Source organism: Schistocerca piceifrons, chromosome 7 (assembly GCF_021461385.2).
Source record: "Schistocerca piceifrons isolate TAMUIC-IGC-003096 chromosome 7, iqSchPice1.1, whole genome shotgun sequence".
NCBI lineage: Eukaryota > Metazoa > Arthropoda > Insecta > Orthoptera > Acrididae > Schistocerca > Schistocerca piceifrons.
In genome coordinates this window covers 91928004-91952477 of record NC_060144.1, presented here as the reverse complement: position 1 = coordinate 91952477, position 24474 = coordinate 91928004, and the positions used below count along the sequence as shown (strand labels likewise).

The following is a 24474-nucleotide window of genomic DNA, read 5'->3' as shown; positions in this document are numbered from 1 at the left end:
CACGCGGTTGCTACGGTCGCAGGTTCGAATCCTGCCTCGGGCATGGATGTGTGTGATGTCCTTAGTTTAGTTAGGCTTAAGTAGTTCTATGTCTAGGGGACTGATGACCTCAGATGTTAAGTCCCATGGTGCTTATAGCCATTTGAACTATTTTGTATCATTTCTGCACATGTAGACTGAAGAGTTGATAACCTGCACAGCTGGGGAAAGTCATTCACTAACAAATAAAATAAAACATCGATATCACATAATGTCATAGAGGCCTCCACAGGGATGACGTTAAGAACGATACTAAGAAGACAGCACAGACAATATTAGCGTTCCTCTCAGATCATTCGCTGTAATGTATGATGTCAGCACCGTGTTGAGGAAGATTCCTAACAGGACAGTGAAGAGGCAGTAAGAAGAAAACTACATACAACGTCATTTCACTTGTGCTTTTGTTCAGTTTGTGTCTGCTACAAATTTAGATAGTAAACTGCTTAGTAAGTTTGTTAATGTCTCATTCCCTACAGACATGCATACTGTACAGAAATTACAGTTACCACATATGTTATGAAAGGCATTGATGTAGAGTGGTGCAGATACACATGTGTGTTGCAAAGTGCTAGCAACTGGCTGCTGGTGATGTAGATACTTTTGTATGTGCGCTGCAGATGAGTGGTAACTGGCTGCTGGTGATGTAGAGTGTATGACCTTCCAGCATGCTGGAGTATCTGTAGGTCAGCAACGTCAGTTAACCAGTGCAACGAATACCCGATCCAAAGTTGCATATTTTACTGTTCTTTATTCACTCGATGACTAGTTTCACGCTCAAAACAAGTCATCGAGTGAATAAAAAAAATTTGCAATTTCGTTTTAGTGCTGTTGAGCATTGTGCCTATGTGCTGCAGATAATTGGCAACTTGCTGCTGCCGGCCGCGGTGGTCTAGCGGTTCTAGGTGCTCAGTCCGGAACCGCGCGACTGTTTCGGTCACAGGTTCAAATCCTGCCTCGGGCATGGATGTGTGTGATGTCCTTAGGTTAGTTAGGTTTAAGTAGTTTTAAGTTCTAGGGGACTGATGACCACAGATGTTTAGTCCCATAGTGCTCAGAGCCATTTGAACCATTTGAGCCAACTTGCTGCTGGTGATGTGGAATGTTGTGCCTGTGTGCTGCAGATAGTTGGAAACTGGCTGTTGGTGATGCAGAGTGTTGTGCCTGTTTGCTGCAGATGGGTGGTAAGCGGTTGTTGGTGCAGTGGGAGCGGTACGAGTCGGGTGTGCTGGCGCATCTACGGCGTTTGCTGGCAGCCGAGGCATTCGTCGACGTCACGCTTTGCTGCCAGGGCCACCGACTGCGCGCACACCGCGTGCTCCTCTCCGCCTGCAGCCCCTACCTACAGGTCAGTGCTCTCTCTCTCTCTCTGCCTTTTTTGTTGACCTCTTACAGGAAAGCTTCACAGTGTGATTTTATGTTGCTCACTAGAAACTAAAAGTGTGTAGTGCCACTTGCACAACAAATCATATCATAGGGCCGACTGCCCGACATGCTACCAGCTCCAGATTTAGTCATATTGTACGTTTGGATACTTGGGTACTTTCTTGCCACGTTTCCTTAGGTGATGTAACTGTACGATCCTGTACAACTGAGTGAACCACATGTATATCCTCTCGAGTGGTAGCCCCTTGGAGCTTTTAAGGCCTTGCATGGCCTTCAGTACGATTCTCCTGAAACCATCGAATCAGTATCCATATGACCAAAGCAGGCAGCAATATTGTGGAACAATAAACTGTATTCTCAGTAAGCCATGATTCTGCTGATGTGAAATTCAGACAGATCCGCCATCATCAAATTGTGTTTTTTGTATTATCATGTGAGTCCTCAGATCTAGCAAACCTTTAAGAACTTGCCCCTGAGGCACTCGAGACTTTCAACAATGAATGAGGAAAAATTTTGTTTTGAATAGTATTTTAACACTAGAAAATTTGAGAGAACATAAATTTAAAGGACAGTTAGCCAAACAGGCACAGTCATTGGCGTCTACTTACAGTTTTGGAACGCAATTTAATGCAGGCATTAGAATTACCACCACTGAAATCTTTCAAGTGACAAAAATATTTAATTCAAGTTATCTTTTCAATTCTTTAAGACATGAAATGTTATTAAGGTGCTAAAAATTTTAAAATTACTTAAAATTACGACAAACCAAAAGCCAAATTCTTGGATTACCGGACTGGCAACTTAGGTAAAAAGAAACTGAAATCTAATGTATTGCCATGACCTGGCTCATTTCGGGCTATTACACAACAGGGTGTACTAGCAAAATAGTAAAGAGGGGGCAGATTAACTGTGGGGTGTACAGTCCGATAGTGGTAGTACTGACAGGGGTTTATTCAATAAGATTTATGGTGTACTACAGTGCTGCCCCTATCCTCCGTTAGGGATTGACTAGGACAGTGACCGCGAGGGTGCACCTTCCTCAGCTAGATCGTCGATTGAAGTTCCTCAGAGGGCAGATGTTGGTCGGAAATCAGCTCTGTGCATTGTTCAAGTTTTCCATATGCCACAGCCGCTGAGCCACAGGTAGGTGCCCCTCACTGACTCCATCAGCAAATCTTCATCTCCAAGGGTGGATCGTCATCCCTGTGTAACTCAAAAGCCAGTGATTCTCTCTGGTTGAAGAAGAAGTCAGAACAGTGGCATGAGCCCCTATGCTTGATTGCTTATGCCCATATAGGTACACTTCTGGCGTAGTCCTAATGCAGGGAGACGAGTAGTTTTGATTCATATTGTCCTTTCAGGTGTTCATAGCTCGCTTTGCACCGAGCACATGTGCCATTTAAATGTGAACCCTGTGAGTTTCTCGTTGGCACGCAAGAGCCCGAGTTACAAATTGTTACTTTATTCTCGTTCACATTGTGTGTGACTCGACTGTCGACCGATAGTGCAAACTCCCGTCTGCCCTGGGTGTTTTCTTGTAATGTCTACAGTACCATCCAGGATATCAGCTGGGCTGGCCTCTCCTGCGTGGCCTGCAGTAGGAATAAAACTGAGAAGTCACACGCCGAACGTTTATGAGATGCAACACTCCTCCCCCCCCCCCCCCTATTCGAAACGTTCATTCCGAATCCTCTAGAGCGAGTCTTTAATTAAAATTACTCTAAGCCCTAAAAAAGGTGCTAAAGGCAACACCATCTTCAACCATTAGCCGTCCCACATGTGTTTCTCCTTTACTCTCTACTAACATGAGCTTACTCACAAAATGTGGTGTCCAGAACCTTACTACAATACAACACATAATCTAATGTTTATACTACTTAAGACAGAGGTTTTACTTCCAACAGCTATCCTCGCGGCTTCTGCTGGCTGATCACTCGACTGGCAGGTGATGCGTCAGTGTATCTGTGGACTATGCATGTCTGTGTTTATTACACAAATAAAATATGCAAATACGTTGCAGCAACGTGCCGCCACTGATAGCTCAAATACTTATCGACATAATCTTTTGCAGACGATTTTCTTGAAAATCTTCGACGTGTACTCCATTTAAATTTTCCCCTGCTGTGATTCGATACTTTTGTCTAATGAACGCATAAGTTCACGGCTGAGGGTGGCGTTAACATAAGTTAAAGTCTGGGTGGATAATACCCTCATTGAGCGTTCCAGCCAACAAAACGCATTCCGCATTGATGTCATGACAGTGGTACAAGTGAATATAGCCGGAAGGCGAAAATCCCTCCCCTATATCTCACAAATTAGAATTTCTGGGGAGTGGTATTCTCAACCTGTCGGGTTTCTCTTTTTCATAGTCATTTGTCAACACAGTTTCTGGTGGGAAGATCAAGTACCGAAAATGCTTCTTGAAGTAAGACAGTGTGGGAAAGATTTTCCTTTTACAACTTGTCACATTCGTTCTCCCTAAAGAAGTCCTGGATTCACATGTCTGCGTATCATTGTGTAACGGTGTGGTTGGACAGACAACAATACTGTCATGAGTGCACTTCCCCTAATCCGCTAATGACATAAATACACCAGGTTCCCACCATCCGAAATCATAAATAGTTCCTGGTCATTATTCATACCCATTTCCCTGCTACCACCCTTTCACTGGATACTGGTGAATGATGCAACACTGAAATTTCGTGCGAACTCCTGCTATATGTAAAGCCACTGCCATTTATGCCTTTTCCCACTTAACCATAAGGGAAAATAACGGTAAAGTGAAATATCAGTAACTAACATCAATCGTTCCACGATTGGTCACCTGAAGTACAAGCAAACGCAGTGAGAGAATTTGTTGGAGTCTAGGATATAGCAGTGGAAGTGTTTCAACCTATTGTCAGTAGATGATTAATAAATAGCGCCATACAGACATGTGGTCCAGTGACGAGTGAAAGATTTCTGAATTGTGCAGGAAATTGCCAAAAGCGATACTGGGAGTAATTGATAGTGGACTGTGGAAAGATAGAGACAGTTTGCTTAGAAGGGTACATTGGACAGAAGCAATCCTTAGCGGCAATACTGCAACAGAACCACATACAAATTACACGACTTGATCAACTAGGGACAAGGATATAGATGGACAAGGCGGATACAGTCGAAATATTCCAAGAAATAATTATCAAAAATGGAACTATGGGAAACTATAGGTAAAGAGTATATGGGGATATTTACCATAATTTACTGCAACACAGAGCTATGTGTGAAACAAGACGAGCTGCAGAAAAGTGAACAGACTGGGTAAGGTCACCTGCCATGACACATAATGAGTAGCGATGAACATAAAAAATGGCCCCAGCAATGAAGCTAATGCAACACGAATGCATCAGAGAGACTGAACTTCAGACAGGGAGATGGGCGGTATCAGGTCACCAGCCAAAGTGGCATCGTCCAAGTCAACACAGAGCCCAACAGAGGACAGACAGAGTCCGACAAACACAGTCACAGACGCTATGATTGGTGGGAGGCAGGATCGTTGCAAACCAAAGTTCCAGAGGCAGGAGAGAGTGTGTAAACAGCAGCCAGCAAGAAGTGAGTAGTAGGGTTATGAAAAACAAATACTAGTAACTGGGTGTGAATTGATACGATCCCACTGTGCCTTGTTGACAGATCTCTCAAAGGTGAAGGTTCAAGGTTACTGTGTTGGCAGATCTCACCAAATAGTCTTTGTACTGATGTGTCTGATCCCATTCAAGGACAATGGTCAGCTGATCCTTGCTCGAATTCCCGTGGGAGTTATCCTCCTTGAAGCTCAGGCCTCTTGTTTGCCTTGATCGAAGTCTTGACGCAGTTGTCCCATTTCAAAGCCAGTGGGAATGTCCTCTGTGGAACAACGACACATTCTCCTCTACAAGTCAGCCACAGGGTCTAGCCTCTTTGTCTCATATAAAATATCGTATGTAATTATTATTATCAGTCACTCTTATCACCATTATTTGTTGGTTAATTAAAAGCCTGTCATAATTTACAGCCTAATTACAATAATATCTTAAACAAAACTAATAATATTCCACACCACACCAAACATCAGACTGCTTCCTGAGTTGTGTTCTGTTCACCATACAGAGTGTTAGTGACTAACCATCAGGCAGACAGTGTTATCAGTGACTACCCATCAAGCAGACAGTGTTCTCACATTCAATTTCTGCCTCTTTGGACATCTGACATACGCCATCATGTTTTATGCAGTTTTTTAATGCAGTCTATGGCAAAGTTTTGAGCTACATGATTTTTCTGCAAGCAGTCCATCGACTAGTCTTCTTACGTTGCTATCTTCAGTTTTGTTACAATTTTGCTGATTTTTCATAAAATACCCACACTTCGAGGTAACTACTAACTCCAGTATAAATTAAATAAAAAGAGATTAATTATTAAAAGAAAGGGTTAAAAATGGATAGCCCAAAAAACTAATAACTGAAAAAATAATGAACCAGACAGCAATAGCCAATTCGAATTACACCAAAAATTCTAGATCATGAATTTCACTATTATTATTTGTAAGTTTCTTCATTCCCTTGTATCACAGTTTAATATTTCATCTTCAAAAAATTGAGAGCTCCAAAGACTATTCATTATCAAGCACCATACAATTTTTTTAACATGTTTAGTTTTTACTTATTAACAGCCAGGAGTGTAATATCAATTATTTACTTCTAACTCACTAATCTTTTCAAACACATTAGAAGTGTTTTCGTTATGGAGCTTCTATAGCATAGCCTCCATTTCTATAAATTAAAATTTTATTAAGATTAAAAAATTTTCTCTCAAAACTCTATGCTGAGTGTTGTATGTTAAATTTTTCTTATCATACATGATATTTAGGCAAGTGTACCATTCTGAATTTTAATATTGAATGTGACATACAGCTTCAATGTTGTTTTGTGGACATTTAACACATTCAATCTCCTACATATATTTATGACACTCGTAGAATAATTTTTGATAAAACTGAAGGGACTTATATTGACATTACTAGCCAATTGTGTGACTCTCTTACAATCTAGGAAAGCATCATATGCTATCAGATAGTTATTTGGTGGAACTAGATTCCCCATTTATTGAGGAAAAATGTTACTTTTTCCATTCTTTATATAAATAGTCTGTAATTCGATGTGATCGAACAAGGAAACATCAACTGATTATTCTTCTTTTTTGTGTGGAAAGCAAATAAGACGAAATAAGGCATATCAAATTCTGCAGGATTGTAGTTATTGGTGGTATCTAGTTAAAAATTTCTCTTTCCATTAAATCCAGCAATCTGTATGGTTTGTGGTTCAGAGAAAATGTGGGATTCTTCGAATTTATTAGTCTTTCTTACTGTATCTCAAGTGAATATTCTGGCTCATATATAACCACAGTGTCATGAATTTCCATTGGTTTCCACACAGTTTTACCTTGCTTACATGGTGTGGTCACATATTCAACACTGTCTTCATTATGGTCAACTCGTCAGAAAATGGAATCATCACTGCTTGCAGACCATGTAAAAATACAGTTGAATCCTTTTCCCAAATAATTGTTGTAAAACCCATCAAATATTTCTGAACGATAAATTACTTCTATTTTCTTACATTTTATCTTCCTATTATTGAGTATATTACCCTCCATGACTCAATGGCATGAAATGAAGTCAAATGCTTGACAGATGAAGAAATAAAAGGATGTTCCATTCTAGGAAAGATATTGTTTCCTTTGTCTCTCATCATAAAATCGAATGGCTTTGTCATGTAGTTGTCAGACAATTTCTTATTGCATTTTCTATCATACGTTGGATAATCTGTACCATCATCCCCACTATTATTTTAGTTAATGTACAGCATAACATGTTTAGGATGAACCCAACAAGTGCCAATACTTATATTAATCTCTGTGGTCTTGTTGCGAAGATTAAGGTTATTTTTAGTCTCCTCATTCAAAGGGAATGAGTGAAATTGATTGCTGTTTATTTTTTCGTTATTTATTAAAGGCAAAAATTTATTCAGGCATTTCTAAAATAAATGTTACTGTAGCACTATTGAAGTCGATTAAATTATCGTTTTCATCAGTCATAGTTATTTCTGAATCCATAAGAGGATCAGAAATTGGAATATATACAGGATAATGTGTAAATGTTTTAATGGTCCACCAAATTCTGCATTAGGCTTCAATGAATTGATAACAGTTTCTCAAGAAAAATGAACAGTATGCTTTACAAAAGCTAAATCAGCTTCAGCTAAATTATAATTTATGTTGATTAATTCTGTGGAATCAGTCTATGCACATCATTAGAAACAGTTCTGTTTACGAGCTTTAGCAGGTTGACCACCAAATCCAAGTACACTTTCAGTACTATCTTTTATGTCTGTATATAATTTAACATCACTCTTAATAATTGGTTCAGATTCTAAGATAAGAATTGCAGAGGAAGAATCAAACTATAAATATGGTAAGCTCTAACCAAATTTTATTTGACATGGGATAATAGAACCAAGTGGTTGTGGAAAAAGAACACTAATGCTTGACAATTATATATTAACTCCAGTATAATTGAACTGGAATAAAATCAATCACTTGTATGTTCAATCAAAAAGCTTAGATCAATCAAACTCCTCGGTATTCATAAATAGATGTAAAATATTGAAGCTAAACTAATAAAAAAGCTACCTTCATTGAAAACAATGATGACATTATACCACTAGATGAATGTGAAGATAGTAAAGTTGTTATATTTGACAATTTCATTCTCGAAAATCAAGATGTAATTAGAGAATATTTTGCTAGAGACAGGTATGAGCAATTGAATGTTTTTATTTAGTTCAGTTTTATTCAAAAATACCAAAACAATTAGCAAGGGATAGTAAAAAAAATTTCAATATTTTTAGTCAGGATGATAGAAATTTAAGTCATATACATCATGAATTTGTTGGAGGCGATTTAAAATTTTATGATTTCAGAGGTAAATATAGTAAATGTTGGAAATAGGACCAGATTGGTAGTATTACAGTAGACACAACTAAGAAGCCTAAAGAAGAATAAATTTCTTAACTAACAAAAATTTTTTTTGTTTTTATCCTCAATAGATGTTTGCAAAATATGACCTAGAGATTTTTATTAAAGATACATGAACAATTAAAAGAAGAACTTTAAAAATGGAAGAAACAACCTAGAAAAAAGTATGAGAATATAAAAAGAAAATGACTCTCTTATTGGCACAATGAGAGAAATAGGAGATAAAGTTTTGAACACTATTGAAAAAAGAGTTGGTTCCTTATCAATATCACCACAGTTTGATGAATTTGACAACATACCAATGACAATTACAAATACAAGAAGTATTGATGAAATATGAAGAAGATGTTAAATATCGAACAGGTGAAAGAATAAAGGAGGGTAATGTTAAAAATAATCTATAAGCAAAAGATTGCTACAATACATAAAACACAGTGAAGACCAAGTGTTTTGATTAAGACCTGCTGGTGCATTTAAATTTCTAGGCACATTGCCAATAAAATTTTATGGAGACAAAGTAATATTTTTGAGATAGGACATATAAACATACAAATTGAGAGATGAGTCTTATAACAGACAAGAGACTACTGTGGAAGTTATGCACACAGAATGTGCTGTTGTTCATTTATCAAATTATGCAGATATTTTGTACCATTCAGGCTCATTATAATCTGAAAAGGATCCAAATAAAATAAAATCAAGTAGATTTATTAAATAAAAGAAAATGATAAAAGAAATTGTTGTTGTCTATTTCCATAAATTGATAGCATGTTTAGAGTCCAGTTTCGATGAGAATGCAGGTGAAGGCATAGTAAAAAAATTACAGGAGAACCAGATAGATTAGCAGTAATCCATTGTGAAGAACTAGAGAGAAATAAAACTTTTGTATTGAGAATGTTGGAATAATCGAAATACAAACAAATAAATTTAACGATTTGATTATTAATAATCCGAAAGAAACTTTATATTTGATCTGAAATTTGAATAATTTACCATGTACATTTTGGAAAAGTAAATGGATGGAGAATAATTAGTAAACTGGGGTTTAAATAATTTACCAGTGTGGGAATTGCTTCTAGGATGTTATGCAGACTGCAGACGTTTTACTACCCTAAATGAAACGTTAGCACATGGTGATAAAGGCTTAAATCTATTAGATAAAGTTTGCAAAGAACATCATATTGCATATAGAAATAATAAAGATTTAGAAAAAAGACATGAAGTGGATAAAGAACGTCAACTAGCTGTAAGGGAAAGAATCCATGCTTCAGTTGGAGAAAAATTAGCTGCTACAGCATTTACAGGAATAATGTACGGAAATAGAAAATTAGGAATGGCCAATGATGATGATGGTTGGGATCGATGAAATCCCTATACATTTTTTTATCTATATAAATTAATACTCATTTCTACCTAGTGGCAAAAATTAACCAAAATCAATTAAAGTTAAAATCATTAATAGTTCTGGTAATTTTTAACTTATGCACAAAAATTTAAGGAAGCTGGTGGCAATTGGCTCATATCGCTAGGTATTCATGTTGTAAACCGATTAATGAATATATAACAAAAATCAAAGAAGGTTCAGGACCAACAAAACCTGAAGGTGATTTTGTTCTATTACTTTTGGCAGCATTACCATATCTATCAACTGTTGGTTCACCAGCTGATTGAGCAGCTGATATTGGAAAAGCATTAATAGTTTGATATAGAAAAACATTCTAAAATGTAATATTAAACACTTTTGTGGTGTTTTTATGGTTGATGAATTAACTAATAAAAGAAAAAAATAATGAATGCGTAGGAGCTAATTTAGCTGATCGTCTTGGCACTCACTGCATATATTGCTATAAGAATAATAATAAAAAATGTATTCAATTCATTTGCTGGTATTACACCAAAACAGCTAGTTAATAATTAGACAATACAAAATTTTAATGAAATGACGTGCAGTTATTTGTGTATATATGATTTAAAACTGACTTCAGATAATCATAAATTTAATGAAATTTTGAGTCTATTAAATAGACATGATCAGAAATAAGGTGCTGCCTAAAGACTGCATCTTCAGCTGAAAGATGAATCAGAAAAACATAAAAATCTTAGAGAAACTAAAAAAGAATTGAGAAGAAAAATATAAGATTTTCAATCAAATGTTATTATCTGGTACATTTGGTGCAGAATATTTACTAAAGCACATAAGCTTCACAGAATAACAAGTAAAAATGATTAAGATCTCCGTACAGTGTGCAAGATCAAAATGGGTAAATTTGTTAAAAAACTTTTGTTGCTGATGATCTGAATATCTGGGAAGAAATTATTATTGAATTACATAAACCTATGACAAAAAATTTTAAATGAAGTAATATTGTTTCATTTTGTATAGATAATGTATGGTAAGCTCATCTAATAGAAAAGGATTAAAATAAATTAGAAGGAATATCAAAAGTAAATAAAGGATATAAATATTTATTACCTGTTATTGAGGTTTTTTTCCAGACTTCATGGGCTATTCCCCTTGTAGATAAAACAAATATAAATGAAGCTGATGCTTTTGAAAGAAAATTTGATGTAAGAAAGAACACCAAGAAGTTTGCGACATATAATCAAAGAGAATTCTACAATAAAGATTTTACGTAACTCATTAAAATATTCATGAACTATTACTCAACTTATGAAATAAAAGTATCATTTGCAGAAATATTTAATGAAACACTCAAAGAAAAATGTGGAAAAACTTGACTTAGAAGGAAACAAATAGACTTAGTTTCAAAATTAGTTGATAAATACAATACACAAAACATTCAAGAATAAAAATGAAACCAGGGGAGTTAATGATAAAAATTATAAGCCAACTATCTTTGTTTGTAATAATAATCAACCACAATTTGAAATAGGAGATAAAGTGAGGATCAGCGAACTTTTTGAAAAGGGATACAGAGCCCATTGACCATCAGAAATTTTTTTAGTAGAAACTGTTATTCATTCTGATACAGCCACATATAAATTGAAGGTAATGGATGGGGAAAAAGGGGGAAGAAATTTTTATGACCAAGAAGTGCAGAAGACAAAGCCATATGTGAAATGGTTGGGATTCGATAATTACATAATAGTTGTGCAGGGAAAAACAAAAGTGTTTTATAAAAATTTTATATATGTAAATGGAATCTGTTGTTTAAAATTTAGACTCCTTCATATTGATAACAATGTTGGTTATGCTATTGTTTCCTTAAAGAACTGAAAGTGAATAAAAATTACATATGGCCAGAATTATTTGAGAATTTACAATTTTAGTTGAATGAATCAGATGGATTTATCATGTGTAGTTGAAAGATGTATATAAAAGTTGTTATTAATGTAATATAAACTTTGAGTATGAAAATATGTAGTTGGATTTTCACTTTTATTGATGAAGTTTCATTATATCACTAACCAATTCCTCAGCCATCCCTAAGATTAAAATAATTGTGCCAACATATAATATTCAATCTTTCTCTCGTCCTCTCGTTCTTATTGAGTTGATATCACAATTAAGTCTCAACATTTCTTCAAAGTTTGCGTGATTTTCTCTGGTATGGTTGAACTGTTTTTGGAAATTTCTTGTTTGTTCTGCAATGACATAATAATGTACTTGCATTTATCACCAAATAATCTTCAAAGAACGACATTCAGGATTAAATTTTGACTGGTAGTCTCAGGTAAAACAAGTGGTTATAGTCTCTCTGTTTCTTTCATTTCTTGTCTCTAAAGCAAATTAACAAATCAAATTTTCTATTAGATTCTCCTCAAATGTAGTTATTCCTTCATTAATTTTATGTATTTCGTTGGTTGGTTGATGTAAGGAAGGGACGAAACAGCAAGGCCATTGGTCCCATTGGAGGAGGGAAGGATGGGGAAGGACTTGGGCATACCTGGCGTTTGTCTGAAGCGATTTAGGGAACTCATGGGAAACCTAAATCAGGATGGCTGGACGCAGGTTTGAACTGTTGTCCTCTGAGAAGTGGGTACAGTGTGCTAACCACTGCACCACCTCCCTAGGTATTTTTTAATATTTTGTGTAATTGTTCTGTAATGTTATACTTCTGTTCTATTTGGCTTCTGTAGGCATCTTTAATTTTTTTCTTAACTTATATTCTCCATGTTCACAAATTGGGGGTAAAACTTCTTCAGTTACCTAATCATGATATTTTTCATATAATTTCACTTTTGATTTCATAATTAATATACAAAGACTTAGTTCATTCATACAATTTGTATCTGGATGTAAGGTTATCAACTTGCTACCCTTCCAATCCAAGTAACTTTTCCTATATTTTTCTCTAATATAAGATACAAATGTTTCATTTGTATTTTTATTTTCTAATATTTCAGCTGCATCTTTAGCTTCAAACAAAGGATTCTTAGTTTTATAAATAATCCTATATGGAGGCTTAAAATTGTATTTACATTTCTTGTTGACAAGATCTACAATCGACTCCATTCATATAGAACAAAAACATATTAGACAAAATATTGTTAGGAAGATTCTGTAGCAGGCTCAGACAAAATTCCAATATGAATATTTTTCCTCATCTCATTTACATCATCAGAAATATTGTGGGACAGTTCACATTATTTATCAACAAAATAAGATAGATTGTTGAAATAAATGTTGTACAATTATTTACTTTCATCTATTTTGTGTACACCAAAATAAATATTAAGCAATGTTCTTGCAATTTATAATGCTTTATTCATAGTTTCTGACAGAAAATATTTGATCTTTTTAAGTTTTCCACTGTTATAACCAGACAATGTTACTGAAAGGTTTTTTTAGACAATGCACATTAAATTTAAAATAATTTTTCTTGGCATACAGCTTAGATGTGACAATGTAAATAATTTGTTTCTACTTCACCACTACTGCATCAGAAATTCATAGTTAATGAATATAAACTTGGTTCATTGATAAAAATTGTGTATGAATGCAAGATTAACTGACTATGTCTCTTCATATCTTTGTAGTTTTTCCTATATTTTCTTGAACATTATCTAATGTTGCTTTCCTTTTGTCTGCATATTTAAAAGTTTAGGAATATCTTTAGCTTTAAGCTATGTATTGTATTCTTTATTAATTATCACTAACACTACCTTTTATTATAAACAAGCATGTTGCTATTATTGTGATTAATATTCATGAAACTAGATGTGTCTGGGGAATCCATTTATACAGAATAAATTTTATTTATTAAATTTTAACACTGTCTAATGGATGGCAAAACTTCATGTGTAACCCAATTTTTGAATAATTCAGCTTTTCGATAAAATTAAAGATTATAAAGCAGATCCAGTGGTAAACACAGTTCTTTTCTCGTTATATGTTAGAACCAGCTCAGAAGCAGATCTGGAAATTTTCCCGTACTTTATTTATCTTCTTCCTATTTAAAAATAAAGTGTTCAGTTTTTCCATCCATTGATACATCCCAGTAATTAGGATCTCTTTCTTGAATCGATTTAGTTTTGCACTTTCCTTAAGAGTGTGTCTAATACTGTTTTATTACAGATCTGATTTTTTTCATGAAATGTGTATTGCACTAAAAACTCGTAAATGAAATAAAAACACATAGTAGAAATGCTAGTGACAGTTAAAAATCGGGTTGTAAATATTTTATGTATGCAGTTCTCTAGTGCACATTGATAAGAAAGGGGATTCATTTATTTTTATAAATTTTTATTTAGAATAGGGAGATCTGAATTCTAATTTCCTGCAGCTAGAGCATCATTTTACTTAGATCTGTGAACAAATATATGGTTATGTCACAACAGTAAATACTTATGGACATATTTCCATATCTAGTAAATCACAACCAGGGCTGTATCGAGTCCATGCCCCGCCCCCCTCCCACAAGAGTGCAGGCACAGAAGGGGGACGCGAAACCAGACAAAAAAACAAGAGATGCAAGAATAAACCGGAATGTGTACTTTACTGCTCGAGTTCCCATCTTCAGCCAGCGAGGAAAATCCTTTCCCTCTGCCAGTGACTGTAAACGCAAGATGCTTTCACAGTGTCATGTAGTGCAAAGCAGCATCCTAAGGATATAACTCCTACTATCTCCTATCTGTTCAGCAGCGTCGCATTTGTTGTGTGTCATCAGTGCGCTAGGTGAGTATAGCTGCATCCCACAGTCTACACAGTTAGCTTATGATCCACAGTGGATAATTTACTGCTACTTCGCGACGGTATTGTAGCGTCTCCAAGATTGGCGAGCTGTTGCAGAATCAAATGGGTTATTTGAAGGAACGCTTCCAATGTTTGTCGGTTTCTGGCAACCGAGGACTGGCGTGATACTGTTTTACCTAGCATGTCTCCAAGTGTTTGATAGTCTAGCAAGCGAAATGCGAAACGTATCTCTCATACACACCATTTCATACCTAACTGCCTGTCGGGAACACCATATATAAGAGCTCTATTTCGTTTTGAAGAACATACATCAGATTCTGGTGCGAAATATAGCATATATATAGATACTGCCGAGCTAATTATCGAAACTGTGGCTTTAGAATTTCTGTAGGAAGAGCTGATCAAGTGCACTGACACTGCTTCACATTTCGAAATTTTGTAGTTATTTTTCTCTGTTTTATTTTTCTCCCCCGCTCAAAGTGTGAGTTACAAGATATTTACAGAAGCAGCTTTAAGGACGTTTATGATAATACCTGTGTTTGCAGCAACCTGTCAGGGCAGTTTCAGTAAATTAAAGATGATAAAAAATTACTTACGGTCCTTCATAATCAATTTATTAAATGTATCTTACAAAGTAAAAATTTCCTAAATAAGTGTAGAAAAAATAGGAGACAGGTACTTTTTCTGGGGGTGGGAAGGGAGCTTCAGCAGTTCTGACAAGGCACAGCTCTGTCCATAACAACGGTGGCGTTATGAGGCCAGTGAGTTAACGTTAAATAACGACGCACCGAAGCACTTCCGATAACCCACATGTAGGATATCAGGTGTTCGCAGCTGTGTGTAATGTGATTGGCTGAACTTTCTTCCATGTCACGAGCAGGCACGTGGAATGAATGGTAGTCAACTGGAACAGCCTGCGTGGTCCACTGTAGAGCGGCCACCGGCAGCGACCGACACTTTACTTACAAGGAAAACTCCCCGTCACCCCTCCCCCTTAGAATTAGTGGTAAGATTGCACAGTGTATAGCCCGTCAAAACTGAACACAGATCAAGCATGAAAATAGGAAGAATGTGTACTGAACTCTGAAAAAATAAGCAGAATAGTAATAGTGAATGCTCCAAGCTCCCGATGTGCAACATCGGACCAAATACGAGAACACAGGCGACGTGTTTGTGCGGTCACGGTGTTACACTGCAAAGGGAGAAATCTCTGTACAAATCTCTGTCGTGCCCCATTTTTCTTTTTTTTCAGTAAATTATTAACTTTCCTTCCTCTCACTGACATGTCTGTTCTCCTTCTGTAGTCTTGGCAACTGTCATACTATACATTAGTTATAAAATATAAGTCATGTGGTAAGAATATGTTACCGTCGCAAGTGAATGTGATGAATAATGAGAGCAGGCGAGATGCAGCATAGACCTCCCACAGAAATGAAAACCGTAAACAAACTGGCGTGGACTATATTGCAACATAGGAATTCAAGAGTCAAAACTCCCAAAACGGAACGCAAGAGTCACAACATGTGGTACTTGTGTGGATCATATGAAGGGCTTATTTTAATAGTGGTAGAAGTCCATTTTTGTTTATTTTGAGATACAGAGTCTTAAAGTTAAATGAGCACTGAAAAATCTGTAGTTGACATACCAGACATATTCAAGCATATGTCTTCTTGCTAGAGATGAACCTTTCTTTCTGTGTGTTTGGATCATTTCAGAAGAATTAGAGGCAGAAGAGTGGAGGTAATGGAGTTGCACCACTATTGAAATAAGCCCTTAGTATAGGAGGTACGTACATCTGGAGGTCCTTTCCTCACACCTCGCTGTTGCAAACGGGCGTTACACCACGATACATATACATATTTGAATACAGCGAACAGATATGTCAATGACCGGACGGAAAGTTCATAACTAGTTGAAAAATTTTTAAAAAATCTTGGCCACGAGAGACATTTCAGCACAAATCTCCCACTTTGCAGTCCAACATCGTGGCCACATAACCACGATGCCATGGCTCTTCAAATTTACTCGATGTTGCACGTCTTGTTGTTGGACCGTTCACTGTTTTCTATTTTGCTTGTGTTTTCACAGTTCATTGCACCTTCTTCCCGTTTCCATTCTTCATCTGTGTTCAGTTTTTGAACATCTACTGGGTGCATGTTAGCACTAAATCTAATGGGGGGGGGGGGGGTGCGATTGGGAGTTTTCCTTGTTAGAGGCCGATAGTGCATGGGAGAGCTTAAGAAGTTTTCAGCAGGTGGGCTGGTGTTTCAGCAACCGCCTGGTGACGAGTTCCACCGCTGATCAGCAACTCAAAATAGGCGATGGGGGAATCAGAGGCTGACCGTTCAGTCGTTGATTAAGGAGCAATAGGGCGTCGTACCAGCACGGTATGTTCGGTGTTAGCTGGCGGCCCCCACATTCAAGGTGAACGTTAAAGAAACCAAGAAACTCAGGGACAGATCCCTAACTGGGAGTAGAGGAGAAAAGATCCTATGAACATGTGTCCGAAAATGCATCAATATGACGGTAGACTGCGCTGACGAATGACAGTTCCTCTGACCACGTGCCTTTTGTTTCTTGCGTGCTGCAGGTGACAGGGATAATCGCGGCTCACGTGTAGGCTACGCATAATCGTAGTCTGGCTTACACCATGTTGCCGGGCAGCTTGCCTGGAGCTTTCATTGGGGTTCGCCTCAATATTCTGTAGAACCCGGACTTTCACATCGCGTGCGCATACAGTCCGTTGCCTCCCTACACGTTCGTCTGTCTGAAAGGACACATGACCACACGAATGTCCTAAAAGGTCGTGAAATGTTGTGTGATCTGGCTGGTGTCTCTGAGGATACTTGTTTTGGTATAGCCGTCCTGCCTCACGACCATTTCCATCTGCGTGGACATACACAAACACCACATCGACTTGTTCCCGACATAAATGCCGGACTATTCTTCTGCTTACAGTACGCAGCGCCAATCACATAGCCTGCAACACACAAGGAACAGACGGCACGTGGTCTGAGGAAGTGTCATTCGTCAATCCCATGTACCGTGCAACGATGCATTTCTGGACACATGTTTATAGGACCTTTTTCCCTCCATTTCCATTCAGGAATCCTCCCTGCTGTCCGTCGGTTGCATTAAAGTCCTTGTACAACAAACTAACAAATTGCAAGAACTGATACTTTTTCTCACTAAAGACAGAATTTGTACATTTTTTTGTTCCTTACACGTTTTTATGTTTACAGAATGTTATACTAACTAAGGAGTTTCTCTTGTATAAACAGACTAATACCTCAGCAACTTCCACAAGTAAATTCATCAGAAAATGCTATTTAACTCAAAGAATTTTCATAATGTTTGTATTAAATTCACATTAGATGCAGTTTCCGCAAGTATTTAACACGTTGATAACTGATATGCGTCTTCCTACACATATAAAGCATTGCTTAACATAAATTTTAGAAATACATCTAGTCATCTCCCAGTGCCCTATTGAATATTTGAACTTTAAAAGTATAATGTATTGGATGAGATTAATATCTACATGTTATACTGATATAATATCACTTAATTTATGTATACATACAGCAAATTGGAAAGTTTTGATTTCAGTGTGCTTTTCCATAATTTATGTCCCTCGTGAGAAATTATAATAATAAATGTTGTAAAATCTCTGGATGCAGGGACGGATGAATGTTGGTGTGAATGTATTTTTTCTTTCAATACCAAAATTTTCTGTAGAATGGCTGTAAGACGAGGATGCCATTCACATTTTGTATTTTATCTAACATTTTGGTTTCTTTTGTGATTTTTGGGTTTAGAGAGTCTTGGTTAAGGTTTTGGGTTTTACATTGGGTACCAGAGGGATCCTTTTCGTTACTCTCCCAAATTCTCGGTTCTCGCATTGTGCAAAATACTTGTTGGAGGAGGGCTGTAATGGTAAAGATACGAGTTTAGTTCCTATGTATCAAATGTAGCTCTTATTCATCTCGTCCGTAATCAAACGATTAAAAGTTACTACCATATAATCAAATAGATAGAAAGTGTTGCTATATCTCTTTATTACCTCGATTTGTTTCGACGTAATCTTCATTAGGCTTCACACCGACGTAATTCACTACAGTACCCAACTTCCAACACGCAGTACTTTAATTAATCTCAACTGTGATTTAACTCCTTTAGAACTCACTTCAAAGCCAGTAGATCATCGTTAACGCCTTGCTCATGTCCATCTAATCAATGATAAGATACGCAGATGAAGATACTTACTTGACACTGTAGTGCCTCACAGTTTCGACATTGACAACACAAGTATACACACACTGAAACCATATAACAAATCATTAACGTGGAATAATAATAACAATATACTCATCTTATTGTCTCTCTGTACCGATCATTAATACAGAATAATGATACTAATGATAACAGTAATAACAATGTACTCGTATTTTCGTCTCTAGTGTACCAATCACTAATACAGAATGGTAATAATAAATAAAATAGTATGTTATCTGTAATGTACCTGAGTGTAAGTTACTTACTAAGTCTAAATATAATGTATCATGTTCACATAAGAACTTCTGTTATGCGTATAAATCTTGTTATTTCATGAACAGGGCAGGCGGGTTAACTTAACATAACGCCAGAGTTTAATCACAAAACTTCGGTGTTACTTGACCTCTAGAAAATACACAAGTTATCTTCAAATACGTCTACATGAAGTTAACTGGCTTTGCATATATGTAAGTTGTATGGTACTATATTGTGTGAGAATTTGTAGTGTCTATGTTGCTACTAAGCTTAGACTTCCTACTGTTTGCTTGATTCTATTTTTTAAAGTGCAAGGCTATTATTTTAATTTATTTTCATTATTTTAGTTTTTACTGAATATGAATGTTTAGAGATTAACTTAATTCACTCGTCTAAACGGGTTTAGTGATGTCAGCGGCGTTTAGAGTCGTGGTAAATAAGCTGTCACAGTTGTGTTTCTGAGACGCACCTAACACTGTCTGAAGACAGTTGGTCGTAGCAGGATGGTATGTGAAACGCGCTGTATCGCGCTGCCATTCCAGGTCTGAGATTGCTGTGAAAATGGCGGCTTCTCTATTTCAAAATACCAAAATTAAGAATTTAACTGAAAACACATGTGAGATTCCGCTGCAAACTGTAATTTTATGCATAGAGAACGCCATGAATAACCAGGGTTAAGTTCAGAATTGATTGAAATCAGGTATTTTGTGAATAACGCAACTATATGTCTTCGTATAATGGGCCTTAAATTGCTCATGCTGATTGCACACTTACTATAACTTCCATTTCTCAGACGCAAATTGCCTTCTATGCCCTCACTATGTTGACTGCCCATCTACTTAAACTGAATTTTTCGGGCACAAATTGCCTGCTGTGCCTTCAAAAATGATAAAACCAATCTAAATTATCCTTCAGATAGAAAATGAGTGCAGTAGTCGCTGATTTAGATAATCAGTTTCTTCATTTGCCACAGTTTGTCCATGTGACACAGTCTACGTGTACCATCCACTTTATCGACATAAGAATTCTTGGCTGCTTTTACCGTTAGAGTTTTTCATTTCACCCCCCCCCCCCCCCCCGCCAATCTGTCTCCAATAAGTATCCAAACAGTTAATAACTTTCAACTTGACGTAGGTACAGTCCTCCATTAAATAACTCCCGATCTCTTCGATCTCTTCTGTTATTCTCCTTTTTCTTGAGATCTTCTACATAAATCTGACACAATTTCTTGTCCCATACGTCTATCCGTCTGTCTTCGTTCTTGAACCGCCTCAACTACCTCCGAATACATTACGCACTTAATTTGAGACTAAAAGCTAACCAATACATTCTAACACGACATCTATGCTCTGTCTCCAGCGATACTTTTCATTACATCGAACAGTTCTCAAAATAAAGTTAAATCATCTGCTCCCTGTTTCAATATTTATTTCCGAATTCTTCTGGACACATCACAGTCTATACATTGCTACAAAATATTTTTTTTCCTTTCTCAGTCCATAACAGTCCCTTCACTAACATATTTGCTTCGACTTCTGTACACCAACAACTATATCACCACTCCTGCGTCGATTACAAAACACATACATTAATCTTGATCTAACGGTCATAATACTTGATTACATACATTCAGTAAACTATTAGTACACAAAAGTACAATAAAATGAATAGATTTGCAAATGAAGTTCCATAAATGCAGATACATTCTCCATATTTTACGTTAGTACTCCAATCTCAGTAGTAACAACTCTCTCGCACGCAAACATTGCCGTAGTTTGTCAGCACATAAATACATAGAACATAAACCAATAAAATATTGCTGTAATTTCCATATCTTATCATCTTCCCTCAATAAATTATGTTTTAGTTGCTAATGGGCCCTATTTAATTTATTTCCTCCACCTACTGGTTTCACCTGTTCAGCCAGTGAATCATTAATTTGTCTTTTTAGTACGTATGCTGACACTTTGGCTTGTCAGTAGGCACCTTCAGCAATGCTTTCACCTTCTTCCTCTTCCAGCTTGATTAACAAACAAAAGACTTTTTGCGCATGCTAGTAATGCTTCTTTCCTCATAATAAACAATTTCATTTCGCAAACACCAACGAACGCAGAACAGTGAAAATACGTGATGTCTTGCATCTTCAGATGTGTGTATCTGAAATTAAATTTTCTGCTCTTACTAGTCCCTCCACTTTTCTCTCTCTTGTTCGTCCCTGCCACTTGTGCTTCTCCTTCTCTTCGTCTTCTTTCTTCTCTGTTTCCCCTTAACTGACATATCCTTTCAGCCAAAATCACCTCCTTCTCTTCTGTCGATGCCAGTTTATCCTGTGGAAGCCTTTTCGTTTCTGCGTAATTATCGCCATCTGTCCATTGAACCTGCTTCCTACATTCATCTCTATAATTTTAGCCCCTCTCCCCGTCCCCTCCTACCTTTCCTCCATTACGAAATCTACGATTCCTTGATGGCCCATGATGTGTTGTATCAACTAATTCTTTCTTTTAGTAAAGTTGTGCCATAAATCACGTTTTTACCCAGATCGATTCGGCACACCATCATTTGGTGTTCGATCTATCCATTTAATGCTAAGCATTCTTCTCTATCGCCATCTTTCAGAAGCTTCTTTATACCACGAGCTGAACACGGTGAGCTGCACTTAATTATTTATTTGCGAAGCTGGGATTCGGGCGACACCCATCGTTAGTGGTATGTATCTCTGTAGGTTGGCAGTGCTAACAAAACTCATCCTCTACGAAATGTCAAATACGATGGAGGAGGGTACATTTGAGGGCAAGTGGCCCAGATCCCGTATCAACCGAGTCGAAAGTTTGAATCGAAAATCGTTGTGATATCTCTGATAGTGTGCCTATTCAACTGCAAACTCCTTGCTTTTCCTACTTTGGGAGGAGTTTTTGTAGGCCAAAAGAAGAAAAAATTTCCACTAAACAAGTTCATACCTTAAAGGCTATGATACTCTGAAACACAGCTCTTCTAATGAAAAGGTACTCACAGCTCCAAAACGCTCCCAGCTCCGGTTACAGATATACCGACGTCATCTGTGGGTTCGCACCTGTGACGAAGTTTTTCATCTTTCTGTGTGTTAATTCGACTGTAGTTTCTCTTTTGTGAATTCTCCTTGTTTCCAATGTAAAGTTAGTTAAATGTGAAAACTGAAATAGCGTTACGGAATGTTGGAGTAAAGTTACCAGATGATGCTGTGAATACAAAGACCAATATGTAACCTATACAGCAGAAAACTTAAGTTTTCAGTATTCAAGAACCAACATTAATATAAAACCAGTGTGGGACTTTACAAGTGCTCATTAAATGATCTAGCAGTAAATACATTGTTTGAGAGTATGTGTGTACTGTGTAATGACTTGTCTGAAATGCCTTATGATAGTAATTATAATTAAAATTAATAATGTAATATAATTTTAACACCATGAATCATAATCCGAGTTCAGAGCTTTTCCGTCATTGTTTTTCGAGTTACAGGTTGAAGTGTAGAGCAGAAAGCATGCATCTTTACCTTACCTCGATTTCAATCCGAACACTTATCTATTTGTTTTCTGTTTTTATTGCTGATCCTTTGTTCTCTTAAATATTGTGTATTACTTCTATGTTTGTGAGAATTTCAGACATCTTGCGCCTAGCAAATTTTACTCTGCTTTTGCTAGAGCTACAGTTTCTATGAAAGCCCGTTGATTTTATGTTAAGTCTTGATTACATTATGAAGCCTAATGTGGGACTGCCTTTCAGGCACGATTAGTTTCCCAAAAACCAAACTGATCGCCAAGTAACAGCTCGTAAATTTTATTTTCAGTATTCTTTGTCTCCTTGATGCCATAGCAAAAATGTGGAGATCCCAGCTGCTACACTTTCACTGTGGAAAGTAAACGTATTTATTCCTATTTTTTGTGCCTAAATGGCTGCATTTATTGTTTTCCACCAGATGCAAAGTCTGAAGAGTTCATGGTCAAAGAAACAGCACGGAAATAAGTGAGATGTCGCTATGCCCATTGCTGTATAGCTGCTAACCCATGATCACATGTTACACTTGTGGCCTTTAGATGAATTACAGTTAGTGACAAGTAGCACATAGAAAGGTTATGATATAAAAATAATGAAAAAGGCGTAAGTAGGTTTTACCTTTCAGTGTGAAAAATTCATCTGCGTATTTTTCAAAGTGCTTGGATGTCGACTAAAGTGTCACTTGTTACTTTTTATGCTGATGCAGCCAGTGTTGGTTGTGTTACAGCGCATGCTGCTAGAGCAACCGTGCGGCGTGGGCGAATCAGTGACTGTGATCCTGCACGGCATCAGTCATGAGGATATGCGCCGCCTGCTGGACCTCATATACACCGGAAGCACCGAGGTGCCGAGCAGTGACTTGTCGCGCTTCCTGTGCACCGCTAAGGAGCTCGATGTCAGCCTGCTGCGGTCAGCGGCACTGCGGATTTGTGAAGTCGCCGCCTCACCAGCCGCAGATCCAGACAGGAGACCCACTGCCGGCACTATCCCCTCTGTCCCCTCATCGCTGCCGAAAACGACGTCAGACCCTGCAGTGTCGCCTGCAAAGGAGCGTTCCTTGCCACGCAGCCAGTTGCAGCTGATGGCCCCTCAACTCTGTGACACTGGCTCTACGGACCACTGGCAGCAGGCGCCACCTACCGGTCCGCCTGCACCACCGCCGGCGTGTCGGAGCCCTTTGACGCACTCGTCCTTGCCACCCACAACTACCCACAGCTTTTCCCAGGCTGCTGCACAGCCCGCGATGCAGATGCAGTGCCACTTCTACACCCCGCCACCTACTGTTACCTTCGTGAGCAAGTCGCCCTGGACCGCGAGTATGAGCCGGCACATCCAACCCTGGATACCGCAAAATGGTGACGCAGAACAGGTGTGGTCCTTCACCTGAACTTTCACACTTTGATTACCAGTGCTAATCTGAGGGTACAAAAAGGTCTTGGGATCACTAAACTACTGAAAACAACGAATTGTACACATTTATCCTTTTATCATTATTTATCATTTAACAGCTCCAGTTTCCAGGACTCTGTCTGCAGGCAACTTCCATATCTTCCTATCAAGACTATTGCTCATGACATCATCCTTTGATCCTGCTGTCAGGGCAATGCCCACCTTTATCAATGTCTATATCCAATATCTGCAAACCACTGCGACAATCATGGCAGAGAGTACTTCCCACTGGATCAGTTATTGCGACCCTTCCCAATCTATTCACATATGGAGCATGGTAAGAATGATGGTTTAAACACCTTTATACATGTCATAATTAGTCTGCTTTTGTCCTC

At 37.5% G+C, this 24474-nt stretch overlaps 1 protein-coding gene across 1 annotated transcript; it reads left to right on the top strand.

Moving 5' to 3' along the window:
* The first annotated feature begins 1213 nt into the window (after nucleotides 1-1213).
* Nucleotides 1214-24077, top strand: LOC124805463 (protein bric-a-brac 1-like). The gene is made up of 2 exons (XM_047266027.1): nucleotides 1214-1384; nucleotides 23418-24077. The coding sequence occupies exons 1-2, from the start codon at nucleotides 1214-1216 to the stop codon at nucleotides 24075-24077; spliced, it is 831 nt and encodes a 276-aa protein (XP_047121983.1).
* Nucleotides 24078-24474: the final 397 nt, after the last annotated feature.